Genomic DNA, 14,964 nt, shown 5'->3' with positions numbered 1-14,964 from the left:
TAGATATCTTTTTAGTTTATGCCTGAATACGGCAGTTCCCTGTGTATCCTTGATACTTTTGGGTAGTTTGTTAAATAATCTGATGCCCATTTCATTGGGTCCTAATTTCAATGCTTTAGTTCTTATATTCCCATAATGGAAGTCATTCCTGCCTCTGGTGTAATGATGATGATAGGCAGAGTTAAGAGAATAGTTGCCGATGTTATTTTTTATATATAGAATTAAAAACATAATGTAGATGCATGGGAGTGGTAGCAAATTTAATTCATGGAAAATAGGCCTTGATGGAGCATTGTAAGGTTTCCTGGCGATGATTCTAATAGCTTTCTTTTACATTTTAAAGATGGTTTGAGAAATAGCAGCTGATCCCCATAATATTATACTGTAGGTTATATTTGAGTAAATTTCCCCATAGTACAAATTGAGTCCTCCACCTCAAACCATAAATTTTTAGCCCCTCTTCCTACCTCAAATAATCCTTTTCTATCATCCTTCCTCTTCACCTCCGCCCAGAGATATATATACTGAGTTTGACCTGGCATTATTATTACCTGAAGATGTTATACCATAACAAAACCTAGGTCATAAATAAAATTTTCTGTGTGGAAAAGCCAAGTTGGTTATATTCAATTACAATTAGGATTCATCATAAGAATCTGTAGGTGATGAAATAATGTATCTTGGAAGTGTTTTGGACCAAAATGGTCAAACTAATAGGACCTAAAGCAAAGAAGTGCATTAGGAATTGAAGATTTCACAAAGAGGAAGAAATTAATGACAGGGACATTGATTTAGGATGTTAAGGAAATGCTTTTAAACTTTAATGTGGAGTGTGGTTTTTTTATGGTAAGGTAAGTTGGGTCATTGAAGCAGGATGATAAGGGTAGATAAATGGCTTTTGAAATTTCGAAAAGTGAAGTAGTCTGAAGGTAAAACAAAAAAGGAATTGCTATGCATGGTAAGAGGGGAGGGGAGAAATCAAAGGGGCAGGAATGATGGATACTGAGCATTTTGATTGGCGATGGAATGTTGAAGACATATGGAGGAGAGAATGAAGGGGAAGGAACAGGGTACATAAATTGAATGGAAAGAAGGATGCGTAATTGAAGAGGAATTTACTGCAGTGCCCAATTGCAGGTGGTTTTTGTTTAGAAGAATTGTGTAAGCTGTGTTCACCCTTAACCGGTTGAATACAAAAAAATAGAAACTCATGTCCTGGATATGATTGTATCTGAAGAGTTAAATACCTGGTGAAACGGGTCGTATCCCGGGCATGTTTGGTGAAATCAACAGTTTCTCCCAATTCCTCCAGAAGTTGTAATTTGGCTTGGGTAAATAAAGCCCTTTGCAACCATTACAAATTAATAAATAATTCAGACTAAAATAATGTTTATGTAAGCTTCTCAAGTATATACATGCTTATACCTACTTTCCATTGAGCGAGATGGAATGAATATAAAACCTTCCATTTGAGGCTGGTTTCGTTGTCAAATATTTAAGATGCTATGATAAAACCACGTATAGTGGCATTAAATCTTATAGTACAGTCACGGTTCATCGCATTATAAAGATTATATGCTGTAAATGAGCGAAGTGCAGGCCTTTTACGTTTGGGAGCGTTGGTTTGTTGATTTCGTTCATCGTTGTACTGTAGACATAAGTGTTGACTACCATCGTGACGATCGTTACACCAAGTATTATTGATTTATAATAATGCTATTTGATAGTAACAGCATTACACTCATTCTATTCCAGAGGATATTTAAAAAATAGTATTCTTAACAAACTCTCGTTGGTTTCGTTGGATGAATATTGATACTACCTATCTGCAACGACTACAGATAGAACTTTCAGCTGTTCTTAAGGATGGAAAATTATTTGGTCCTCGCTTATCATCTTCTCATTTTATACGTGATATTTCCATGTAATAATAACATTTTAAGTCATGATATTATGAAGTATATAGGAGTTAGAATTATAACAGTTACCATTACCTCAGCATGCTTGACCCATTCAATCTTTGAAAATTTTTAATTGTCGTGAATATAAACTTGCGAAATTTTGTTTTGTACAGATTCTTTGCATGAAAATTCTAAGAAATGTCAATCGTACTGTTTAGGCATTCCGGGGAGAGTTGCTATTCTAAATAGATGATTTCTTATTCCTAACACCATGTCTCTTTGTGCAAACATGATGTAGCGGTTACCGGACTGCATATTGACGGAATCTCAGTGCTGAAAAGAAGAGAGCGACGACAAACCGAGGATTCTAATAGTAAATGCCCAGGAAGAGACAATCCTTGCAAAGGCAAAGGACTTTGTATACCCGTTGGCGATTCTTACGAGTAAGTGAAGTAGCCATTGGTATAAAATTTATATCGATTGTAGAGTTTGCAATACAATTTCCGTTTAAGTAAATAAAGATGAAGTACTCTAAGGATCCTTTATCTAATTTATGGTGTGCGCGTTGTTTAAGTATTGTTCGGTTTTACATCTGCGACGGAATTAATACTTTCATTTTGATTCAGTTTAACTTTTGTGATAACTTATATACACACTCCCCAATGTTCTTATTCCCGTGAACTTGCAGGTGAAATAGAATCATTAGCTGAGACAATTTAGTCGGTATTTTAAAAAGATTCCCCTAACTTTTGACTATTGAATACATTGCTGACAGTATGATAATAATGAATTCCATATGGGAATGGTTTTGATATATTATTGTACGACTGCTTGTCAAGACTCCCATTTCAATTGTCTCAAAAACGGTAAGACAACTTTGATTGCAAGAAGAAATGGAGAAGTTTTAGTGTTCTAACGACCCAAAGTACTCTCATACGCAACCTCCCACTGGGTGTTATTCATGAGTATTTATTTCCCCTCGTTTGTAAGCTCGTGTAATTGATGAATATCCCCGACATTTTTAACGAGTGTTAATAATAATAATACATTTTATTTGTCCAGCGATCAAGGAGCTACAAATGTTACACTTGATATGATACACTTCAGGTGAAAGTGACAAAATACATTTGTGGATGCAAGACATATCAGGCATTTTCTAGGAATTCAGCAATTGAATAAAACATTTTTAAGTTTAAGAACCTAAGTAGATTGACTTTAAATGCAGCCACACTTTTATGGGCCATAATCTCAGCTGGGAGTTTATTATAAAGTTGAAGGCCCATAAAATTTGGGCCAGCACCTGCATTTTTTGTACGCACATATAAAACGTGCAGTTGCTCATTCTGCCTTGTAGAATATTTGTGGATATCACAATTTTTCACATACTCACATAGATTTCTTTTTGTATGTACAACTAAATGAAAATGGGCCGCGGTAGTCTAGGGGGTAGAGCATTGGACTGCTGACCAGAGGGTCCCGGGTTCGATTCCCAGGCAAGACACTCTGGGCACCTTCAGTTCCACCCAAGCTATGGGTGGAACTGAAGCTATTCGTTCCACCCAAGCTATTCGGGTACCGGGTCTTCCTGGGAAATCGCAACCAGCACAGGGAAAGGAACTGGCCCTGATGTGTGAATTTTCACACTCAGTATAAAGTACTGGGTGATCTCTACCACTACCTGCTATACCAACCTTCTGGTTGATCATTGTGTTTATGGTTTCTTTACTGCATGAAAAATATAAGTATAACCTTCTGGTTCATTACTGTGTTTATGGTTTCTTTACTACATGAAAAATACATGTCACTGGCAATGGCACATGGCACTGGTATTGCCAGTACATGGCACTGGCAATACATCCAATTTTTTAAACAGGTGACGGCAAGGGGCATTGTGTTTTGCAAAACTCTTCAGCCGAATGGCTCTTTTTTGGACCCTGAAAATAGCCAGGGCCTTAGTTGATGAACCCCAGTAAAGGATACTATAGGCTATATGAGAATAAAATTCACCATAGTATAGTGCACAGAGAACAGCCACTGAAACTGTGGATCTAATGGACCTTACTAAAAAGCTGGCCGAGCCTAACTTACTGGTTAAAGTACTTTTGTGTTCATTCCAAGAAATTTGAGAATTGATGTAGAAACCCAAAAATTTGGTAATTTGTACCTGTGGGATCACCTTCCCATCAACTTTGCTCGCTTTATTTTTATTTGCAAAATATATGAGGTGAGACTTCTCTATATTCAAATCTAAGAAATTATTATGACACCAAGAGAGTAAGGTGTGGCTAACCTGTTTACACTTAACTATCAATTCATCAAAAGTAGGCAATACAAGAATAATGTTGGTGTCATGAGCATATAACAAGGGGGTAGCACCATTTATATGTTGAAAACTATCAACAAGGTCATTTATATAAGAAATAAACAAGACAGGCCCAAGAAGAGAGCCTTGAGGAACACCTCGATTAAGGACCTTACTTGGGGAAACGAAAGACGTTAAGTTCAAGACCATTATACAATTCTAACAGCAATTAGTGAGACAGTAGATACTAGTTGATTTCAATATTTGTCAAGTTTAAACGAAACTTATACACAAAAACGCTTAAATTTCGCTGTCCTAGCTGATTGAGATATGCCACTGTACAGATTTTTAATTTTAAAAAAATCAGTAAACGAAAACTAAATAAAAAGTCTTATATACTGCATACTTCTCTTGGATATAATTTATTTCAAGTAATAATGAAGATCAAATGAATAGATTTGTAATGAGCATTTGATGTTGACCAAGCAAGGATAACACAACTTCAGTAAAACATTACTTACTTTTCTAGTTCAAAAAGCTGTCAATTGTCCCATTTTAAATCTCCAATTCTAAGGATGTAAATACACTTACATTAAAATTGATGCTTAAGTTTTTCAGTAAAATACGTGCTCATGAACAACAAGTTAATCAGGATTTGGCCTTCAATCCTGAAAGATTCGAATGTTACTGAGTTTTGCCACAGTAGGAAAGAAGCATAATGGAAGCCTTAAGGCAAGCCTAAATAGATGCAGATGGAGGCAGCATTCAAAGAATCATTACAACGGTGTGAAAGTTTTTTTGTGTTCCTCTGTAAAATTATCTGGCAGCTTGTGTTGCAGAATATAGAGATACCCTGCAGGGAAGGGTTGCAGAAAGCTTTTCAATTCAATGTTTCAAAATTATTTCCATTTTCCCTTAAGATATGAATATTTTGAGTCCCCTATTCAGTGCCTGTCTGACTATGATGCCCTTGGCAATAAACCCTATTGCCTAAGTGTTGGTATGTTACTGAACCCATGAATAATAGTGTTAAGAATGTTAGTATGTTAATTAAATTCAGGTTTGGGCATAATATTACTCAACCAGTTGGATTGCCGAAAAAGATGCTCTTGATAACTAGGGAGAAAAGAAAATTGCAGCTCAATTTGCAACTCATCCCCAGCTGTATCCTTAAATATCTTTCTGGAGATTTTAGCACAGTCTTATTCTACAGCAACCACTCCTAATCGAGTTCTTCTGAACTCTTATCTATTCTTTCAAAGTGGGCACTCTGGTCCACTCGGATGTGCTTAAAATATAGAAATTGAAGGGGATGAAAGGGGCCTCACTGTAAAGTCTAAAAGGTAGCCATGAAAGAAAGTAATTAAAGGTGCAATTATAACCTCCTATATTTTAATGAATGTTATTGGGATGATGTCTAAGCTAGTCTAGTGTATGGAATCTCAGCTGGAAGAAACACTTTGATCTGCAAAACTTTCTTCTGTAAAGGTTTTATGTTAGGGTTTCTGTGTTGGTAAGTTGTCTGCTGTACCTAGCTATAGAAGTCCAGATATGCAGCTCAAAGTAAGTAAAGAAAAAAGGGAAATTTATTTTCCTGAGTGTGAGGAAAGAACATTGTGAACAGTATAGTAGCTCTACTGTATTAACCAAGGTACGTTGGGAATAACTTATGCTTATGATCATACATTGCCTGTACAAGTTGATTATAGTGATTACACTCAGCTCTTTTGGTTTATTTCCAGTGATGATAATGCATTTGATCCACCTAATGTACCTGAATTACCCATCCAGGGTATAGTTGGAGAAGGAATTATCTAGTCTCAATATTTTCCCAATGAGGATATTTTATTATTATGCCAAGTCTAACTCATGTGGTTGTCAATGACTATTTCAATCCTTTTCAGAATGGGAGTGGAGCTACCATTACCCCTAATCAAAAGAGTCAACCTCACTCAATCCAAGAATAATACGGGTGAAGCCTTGTAGTACCAGAACTAATGCTTCTGTTACCATGAAGAATAAATCTTTCCCCAATAAAGCCCTAGTGCTCAATGTGTAATGGCTTAAGAATAAAATATGTAGTAATTTGGTAATATGTATTTTTAAATGCCATTACTTATGATATCATTTGCTTTGCAGAACATTTGTTTCATGGCCAGGAATACAATTTAAAACAAAAACAGGATATCCTTGTAGCCTCCATGTATTGTAGACAGGGATATACAAACGTTGGGGCCTGTATATTTGTATAAAGCAACTTAGTTTGTAATTCTTCGTGCTTAATCTGTTTTCGTATTGATATATGTATTTTGTAATTTTTTCTATCCTCTTAGTATCCATGAGATCAACAGTTACCATTATATAGGACTAATACAATGATTACTTTCATTTGCTCTATGAAGAGTTAGGAGAGGATTGTTCTACAATTTCAAAAATACAATGTGAATATTTTAATAGTATTCACTTAAATATTGAATTGGTATTAAGTAACAGTACACTTGTATGAATTCTAGTGCATAAGATACCATATATCTGAATCAGGTTATTAACGGCAAAACCAGAAATAATAGCTGAAAAGGGAATGGTAAAATCTGTTCATTGTGATGGAGATGGCATTAAGCATCACAACCTAAGGCAGCCAATCTGCTCATTCAAATAACAGCATTATTCCATTGTAATGAAATATAAATCCTCAGACCCTTGAGAAGATGGTCTAGGCCACCATCAACCCTCTCGAAGTTCCAGTAATGAGATATGGAGACAGGCAGTGGTTTGGATTTATAGCCTTCCATGACATGAACATAGTGGTTCCATTTTCCTTCTATGCCATGAACATAATTGGTTCCATTTTGATCCATCCTTAAATGCAAGCTTATGAATCTAATCTGGAATTGTTAAAATTATTTGGTTTATCCTATGGTCAACCTTGTAGAGTGTAATTTTAATTAATTAAAAAAATTCACACTATTTTGAATCATGAATAAAATTGTATGAAATGAAAGTACTTTAATCAATTATTTAAATTTCCATTTAGTGGAAAAGCATGCAATACTTGCTGAGGATGTCTAAAAGGAAAATTATCAAATGAGTCATAATATTAATTCTGGATTTACTGAGTATTGAATATTAATATTGTGGTTTTGAATTTTATTGCATAAAATCTCAATGGGCTATTTACTTTGAGAAAGTATGTGAAGATTTTTTGTCTGCCTGTTAAACCAATTCAATAACTCATAAAAATGATGCCTCCCATGATTTTTCTATTTAAAATAATGAAGTCATCTTGGTTATAAAATTTATTAGTAAATGAATATTTTCTCAATCTTCCCAGGGTTCTTAACTTTATTAGCCCTTTGAATGCATTTAGTTTTGTACGAGGGTCATCCGGAAAGTAGTACCCGTTCGTGAAATAAAAAGACAAAAGTAAATATTAACAAACATAAAAAATTTTATTTGAAAGAGGATACTTTAAACTACTTCTCAACATAATCTCCAAGCAAATTAAGGCATTTGTCATAACGTGTGACAAGTTTCTGTATTCCTGCTGCATAGTCCTTCGCCGCCAGCTCATTGAGATACAGGGTCACTCCTTCTTTAAGTTCTTCATCGCTGTCAAATCTTTTTCCTGCCAAAAAGTCTTTAAGCTTTGTAAAGAGATGAAAATCTGAAGGGGCCAAGTCCGGGCTATACGGTGGATGGTCGAAAGTTTCCCATTTGAATTGCTGCAAAAGTTTTTGTGTTATCCCAGCTGCATGAGGCCTGGCATTGTCATGAACGAGAATGACACCAGTAGACAATAGACCTCGCCGCCGATTTTGTATTGCCCGCCGTAATTTCTTTAATGTTTCACAATACGCATTGGCATTAATAGTGTCTCCACGGGCCATAAAATCAATAAGCAATACACCTCGTCGATCCCAGAAAATGGTTGCCATGAGTTTCCTGGTGGACAGAACTGTCTTGAATTTTTTTGGTTTGTTTGGTGAATGAGCATGATGCCACTCCATTGACTGTCGTTTACTCTCAGGTGATGCATAACAAACCCATGTTTCGTCACCAGTAATTATGCGAGTCAAGAAAGAGTCTCCTTCATCAGAATAACGTCCCAAAAACGTCAGTGCTGCAGCCATACGCTTGGTTTTGTGCTCATCTGTAAGCTTGCGAGGGACCCATCTTGCACAAATTTTTGCATAATGCAGATGGTGTTTAACAATTTCATGAACAATTGTTGGAGAAACATTGGGAAAATGCTCACAGATGTCATCAATTGTGACGCGCCGATCGTTCCTCACGAATTCGTCAACTGAGCTCACCAGTTGGTCTGTAATGACAGACGGTCTCCCCGAACGCTCATCGTCGTGTGTGTTCCCCCTCCCCATGTTGAAGTTGCGACACCACCGCCGAACAGACGACTCGTCCATTACATTGTCTCCATACACCTCCTTTAATTGGCGATGAATATCACATGGGCGAACGTTTCTTGCATTGAGGAATTTAATCACTGCCCTCACTTCACAACTGGCGGCGTTCTCAATTTTTTTAAACATTGTAAACAATCACAGAAACAACACAGGCAATGCTAGCGTCACGCAACTTGGCTCAGAGAAGGCAGACAAGCCACTGAAGCTATCTGACCTCGTCCAGCGGCTACTCGCGTCGTCAGCACTTCATGCGGCACGAACGGGTACTACTTTCCGGATGACCCTCGTATTATGAAATTATGGGATTTATTATTATAAGGTTATTTACCAGTTAAGGTAAGTTTTTGGATGGGCACTACTACTAAATAAATATTTTGTGACTCTTAACAAAACACAATCCAGCAACCTACTCTGCATCAAGTCCCTCTTCTTATTTGTAAGCAGTTTTTATACAAATTTTCCATTATTTCTCATGGATATGATTTACTTGGCCTTTTGAAATTTAAGGTGTGAATGCCATTCTAATCTCTATGAGGGAAAACACTGTGGAAAGAAAGTTCTGCACTGTACTCCAACCAAGTGCTTGAATGGAGGTATTTGTGAAGAGGCCCAGGGGACCTTTTTTTGTGCCTGCCCTAAGTCATTTGAAGGAGTCCAATGTGAAATAGGTATATATTTATTATTATCAGTTTCAAACTGCCCATGAAAGATTGATGTCTCTCAAGGTCTTATACATGTATGATCTTGTAAGAATAGGGTTGACAAGAATAGAAATTTGGCATGGTCATAAGATTTTTCTTTCCTTTTGGCCTCTGCCTATCTTTTATGGGTTTGCAAATGTTGTGGAAACTAATTTTAACCAAGTGTATTGCAAAAATACCATTTTTACCTCTGGTAAGTAGAGTAATTAAGGAGTAGACTTTGAATATTTTGACTAATTAATTTGAATAATTAATAGGTACCTCTTCCTGATAACTAATAAATAAATGTTTGCGCTTTTGAAATGAGAAGTTAAAATTGAGTAGCCTTAGTTGTCGCAATGTTCGGTTTTCCTGGAAAAATGTCTGAATTGAAATGCATTAAAATGTACAATAGATGTTCATAGAAGAACCATCATGATTTCTTTAATGACATAATTTACTGGCGAAGAATTTATTTATATGCACTATTTGAGGGTAAATGTGTGATGCATATGTGTTATAAGTTTCATCATAGATGGTGATTCTTCACATTAGGGAACAGAACAAATTATATGGGTCTATGTCTGGACCATTGCGAGAATGAAGAACCCACTTCATTAATTTTCATGAGATAATCATGATTTTATAAGTGGGATTTGTGGAACTCATTACACAAATACAATTGCCTTATGGGCAATATTCAGTTACCAATATGTATGTGGGTGGCACCCAATAAAATTTTAATTAGTTCTAATAAAGGTCTGAATAATTATGCTTGCAAAAAATATAAGCATAAATGATTTAAGAATACATTGACATAAAATATTGTTTTTACCAAGTTTTCTAATTATATTTTTCTAATTTCTTGTTTCATCATTACTGATATAAAATAATGTATGCGTAATTATGCCATGCCTAAATGTATGGTGCAACTTTGTAGTTCACTGACTAGCTCTCACTTAAGTGCGCCCTTGTTGTAGATCAGAGGGAACAAATCATGACTTTACTTGGCCCTTTTTATGCCCTCATGGCTCTTCTGTTCATATCTCAACTTTCAAGAATGATGTGTACCCTAAGTGATGACTCTCAAAGGCATCCAGTTAGCATTCATCATAAAGTGTGATGTTTTTAGTATTAGTGTGAGCTGTTCAAATTTGAAACAGATCAACTGTTCATGTGGGTAAACCATAGCATAAGCATCAAAACAATTATAGAGTAATGATTTTAAATAATTTTTTCATCATCATTAGTATATCAATCCTAGGATTGATCCACCATAGCCCTCCACTCTTTTCTTTCTAATGCTAATTCCCTCACACCTTGATAGGTTTTTCGTTTGTTTTTTTTTTAAAGTTGGGAAGCAATGGGATACATTTGTTCCTTATATTTGCTCTTTTCCCTTATATTATGTGTTTTTAAAGGGTATTACGTTTCATGGTGTGCCTGGTATTCCTGGTACTTCAATTCCTTATCCTGCTCCACTCCATCCAATACATCACACCATGGATGTGGCTGAAATTGTCTCTCATCATGCTTCTCATATCTAGCATTTAATTGGACTTGGACTCAACCTTTTGTATTAGATATGCTTCCAAAGAAAGTTATTCTATAGTTCGTGAAGATCTGTTATAGTTTCCTTTTTGGGATATTGTATAATAATTGAGCACATCTATAACTTTGTAGTTTTCCAAATTATTTGTTTATACTAACCATGGTTTTTAGAGGTAAAAATCCACTAAAAAAATTTGTTTGTTGAAACTACAGCCATTGATATGAAAAGAGTGTGAAAACATGCTGTGTCTTTTGTTAACTTACCTTAAAATAATGTTCTTATATTAATTCTGTTAATTTTTGATTTCATCATTTAGCTGTTACAGAGGAAAGAGAGCGAGCAGAAGGGCATTTTCTGTGGTACGAAAGTGATATTTATGAAGCTAATAATCAAACTTTCATAATACTCTTGAAAATTATGGGTAGTAACTTGCGCTATGAATTTTCTTCTGGGGATGGATTTAAGTTTACTGCTATAGCAAATACCTTTAGTCATTCATCAAGTGCAAAAGAATTTGCGTTGAAGAATAATGTTAATTCTGAAGATATCCCTGCAGGTCAGTATAACTATTTACTCTCACTGTAGGGCACAGTTTATTTTTGATATTCATAAATATTTCTAGATAAGACAAATACCCTTAGCTGTGACATGCTTCAGACTAGATTTTGATATATCCTAATTTGAAGAGATGCGCAAACCTTCATTGTGCAACAGCACATTGTACAGATAGTCTGTTATCTTTTAAAAATTGTTAACATGTCCACTTGCTGCTATTTAGTTTACAGATGGCAGTGCATGTGCTCAATGTTAATTATTCACATTTAATGATGAAGTTAAAAAGATTTTTTGTGGCTCAGTCACATCATAAATTAATTACGTGGTTTCTAAATTCAATTAAATGCAATTACTCTGAAGAGAGGACTATTGAATGGTGTTGGTTTCATCTGCATAAACCGCAGCATTCTGTCTGAATGTTCATTTGATAGGTGTTGGGAGAGCTCACCTTGAACTAAGGGTAACATTCTATGAAATTCACTTGTCAGGGTAGGGGGCATAAAAGTAAATTTTTACCAGTGTCATCAGTGAAATTAGCCACTAAAAATATATGAATGTTTTTATTTGCAGAACCGCGAAATATAATATTGTTTCATTATGTTTACCGTAAGACTGGGACATATTTTATTGATATCAAGTTGTTAAGCAATGAAAATTTGGTGATGGAGACAAAGCTACCGGTGGTCGTCTATAAGCTTCCCAATAAGTGTGTTCCAAACGTGGTGGCTATACAAGGATGGTTTGTATGATACCACTGTTATTTGAATTGATACAGTATCATGTGCACAGAGTTCACCTCAATAGTAATAATATTGCAATCCTGGAATGTTACTTTATTACTCTCTAGTGGAGATATATTATGTGAAATGACCCCAGTGGAAGAATCTTAAACACTCATTTAAATAATTCTTTGATGGAAATTTTAAATGCTCTTTTTTCATCATGTTTTATTGAAATGGTTTTTATATCTATATCTATGTGGTTGGGTGTTTGTGAACACATATCTTAACAGGTAGTAGACTTAGTTTAGCTTTAATTTAACCATAATTAAAGCTAAGGTTAACATCCTTGGACCGGAAAAGGTATAAACAAATTTTATAAATCTAAGTATATTTTTAATTTCACCAAATTCCTACTCCCCATGATCCCCTCCTTCCTTGATTCAACATGCAAAGTGGGATAACTAAATATTACGGAGCGGCAGTGACTAGTATTAACTTTTGACATGTAATGCACATGGTTGCTACACACCTTGAAAAGCTTAAAAATTAAAAAAATTCTTAGAATTTACTTCTGCCTTGAAAAATCATGGAATTATTTTTTTTTATATTTTGGAAATTCCCCAAGATTTTGCCTGATTTTTGGTAATGACCCTGAATGAGGTTGCTCAGGGTTACCTTAGAAAATCGTGAAACTAGAAATGAGTCTTATTAAGTTTTGTGAAGGCATCAAACATTTGCACTTAAATCATCTTTGTTTTTTGGAAATGCTTCCCATGCTAAATGTGAAGCAGGTATGCGATCACTTTCTGATAACCTGCTTTGTTGGTATAGTACAGTGATTTATTGGCTACCAAACAGAAAATCTAGTTTCAAGCTTTTCTATTTCTGAATTCGTCCATTAATTCTATTAGAATAGATCCAGCTACCCACATTGGGAAAATCAACCATTGGTAGCCAGTGTTGCTCCCATTAAATGATACCAAGGATGATGGAACCCATATTTTCCTTCCTCCAAGGTCATACTTCTGAGTAAGCGGTTTCTGACCTCTTGGGCTCTCCCACAATAGAAAGCTGGCAGGGAATTGTGGCAAAGTTTTCTTTGAGGTTGTGCAATGATAGATGGAAATTGTGCATTTTCACAGTTGTGAAATTTGAAGTCCATCATGACACATTTTTAATGATTTTGCTTTTAACCCAAAGGTTGAAAATTTTTTATTTTGTTTGCAGTGAAACTATGAGGCATTAAATGTATTTGAGATTGGTTTTATGTTTTTATCTTGGCAAAAAGTGGTAGACAGCCCTATTGACAGGAAAAGCTTAGATTACTGAGGAGAATGTATCATTTTGGTTTAAAGAACTGGAAGTTTCTGATTTTACTTTCAGAAATGCTTAATTGAATGTTGCATTTACTCTTAGATGAAAAATATTAGTGTTTTCTCAAATTAATTATGATTGGGCATTTCCTAACTAATAAATTAAACTGCATAAAATTCCAGCTAGTTATCTCCAAATTGACCTCAAGAATAATAGTCAAACACCATATTTTTGCCACAATATCATTTCCATTTTTACCATTATAGTGCCATTCAACAATATGTGGTAGCGATAAGACATGTTTAACAATCTCTGCTAACGTAGAATGGTAAGAAAACAGACCCATTATGACCATAAAATATTAAATACTGTTATATTATTTATGAAGTCTCTATTTTAGTACGTATGTTTGCTGTTCTTGAAAGATATTATTCTAGTTAAATTAGGTAAATTATTATTATTTCAGTGGGAACACAGCTGACTCTGAAATGACTTATTTTAGAGCTATGCAAATAATAGCTACGCCCAGAACAAAACCAGCTTGTACTGATACAGTATTTGAGCATTTGTGGACATTATATCAAAATACACGTAAAGTCTCATTTCCAGAAAGTGAGTAAAATTTTTTTAATGTCATCGATGCCATCTTTGATGCATGATCTAACCTCTTAATATGCTTTCCAACGGAATCCAAACCATCTTTTCTAACCTTACCATCGTATGGACCACTATTAGTAGCAGTTAATGTCATATTTCATTCTATATTTAGAATTTTTTATGAATTTTGTCCATCAATTTAAACACTAAAAGCAAAGATAGAGCCTTGGGTGATTTTCATGTCATTTGTTTACATATGTATTTTGAAATCTTAGTTTTATTATTAATAGTAGATTACTTAGGGTAGTATTACTATTAATACCTGGGGTAGGTTGTCAATGGATTTAAGTGCTGCTCACTGCTGTGCTTCTATGACCTTGCTAGCATTATACAAAATAAATAACAGTTTCGGGCATAACATGGAGGAAATCCTCCATGATCAAAGAATAAGACACTTCACTTTTCCACGTAGAGTATTTTTATTATGACCTAGGTTTCATTGCAGTGTGACATCTTCAGGTGAAATTAGAATCCTAGGCAAAAAAATAATTTTATTACCCTTATTTCTATTCACAAAAACCTATTCTTTTCCTCCCTCTGCATCACTTTCCCAAACTTCTCCCCTCTGTTTAACATTTTTATCAGCCACTCAATATCACCTGCATTCTTTGGTCCTGCCTTCTCTGTCTCTCCATTGATATTTTTCCATTCTCCTGTAGCCATATCTGAAAGGCCTGCAGTCTACGCTCATCTTTTTTGCTCTATCATTTTGCTATTATCAGCATTGTCTCAGTGAGCAGTTATCACTCAAGTAGTTATCACCAGAAGCTGTTTTAGAGAATTGAATAAATTATTATTACTGTTATTAAATAATGATAATTAAATACAATTTTGTATTATGAGGCTCATGAGATGCATAT

The 14,964-nt window shown here is 35.0% G+C and overlaps 1 protein-coding gene across 1 annotated transcript in view; it reads left to right on the top strand.

Annotated features, from left to right (window-relative positions):
- LOC139698142 (polycystin family receptor for egg jelly-like) overlaps positions 1 to 14,964 on the top strand; it is a 67,265-nt gene that overhangs the window by 2,010 nt on the left and 50,291 nt on the right. The window contains exons 2-3 of the mRNA XM_071597066.1: positions 9,132 to 9,292; positions 11,173 to 11,412. Coding sequence (XP_071453167.1) covers positions 9,132 to 9,292; positions 11,173 to 11,412 — 401 coding nt within the window. The remainder of the gene's footprint in view (positions 1 to 9,131; positions 9,293 to 11,172; positions 11,413 to 14,964) is intronic.

Source organism: Hetaerina americana, unplaced genomic scaffold (assembly GCF_022747635.1).
Source record: "Hetaerina americana unplaced genomic scaffold, ioHetAmer1.1.p SCAF_8, whole genome shotgun sequence".
NCBI classification, from domain to species: Eukaryota; Metazoa; Arthropoda; class Insecta; order Odonata; family Calopterygidae; genus Hetaerina; species Hetaerina americana.
The sequence above is the reverse complement of the archived record's forward strand: the minus strand, read 5'-3'. Positions and strand labels throughout refer to the sequence as shown.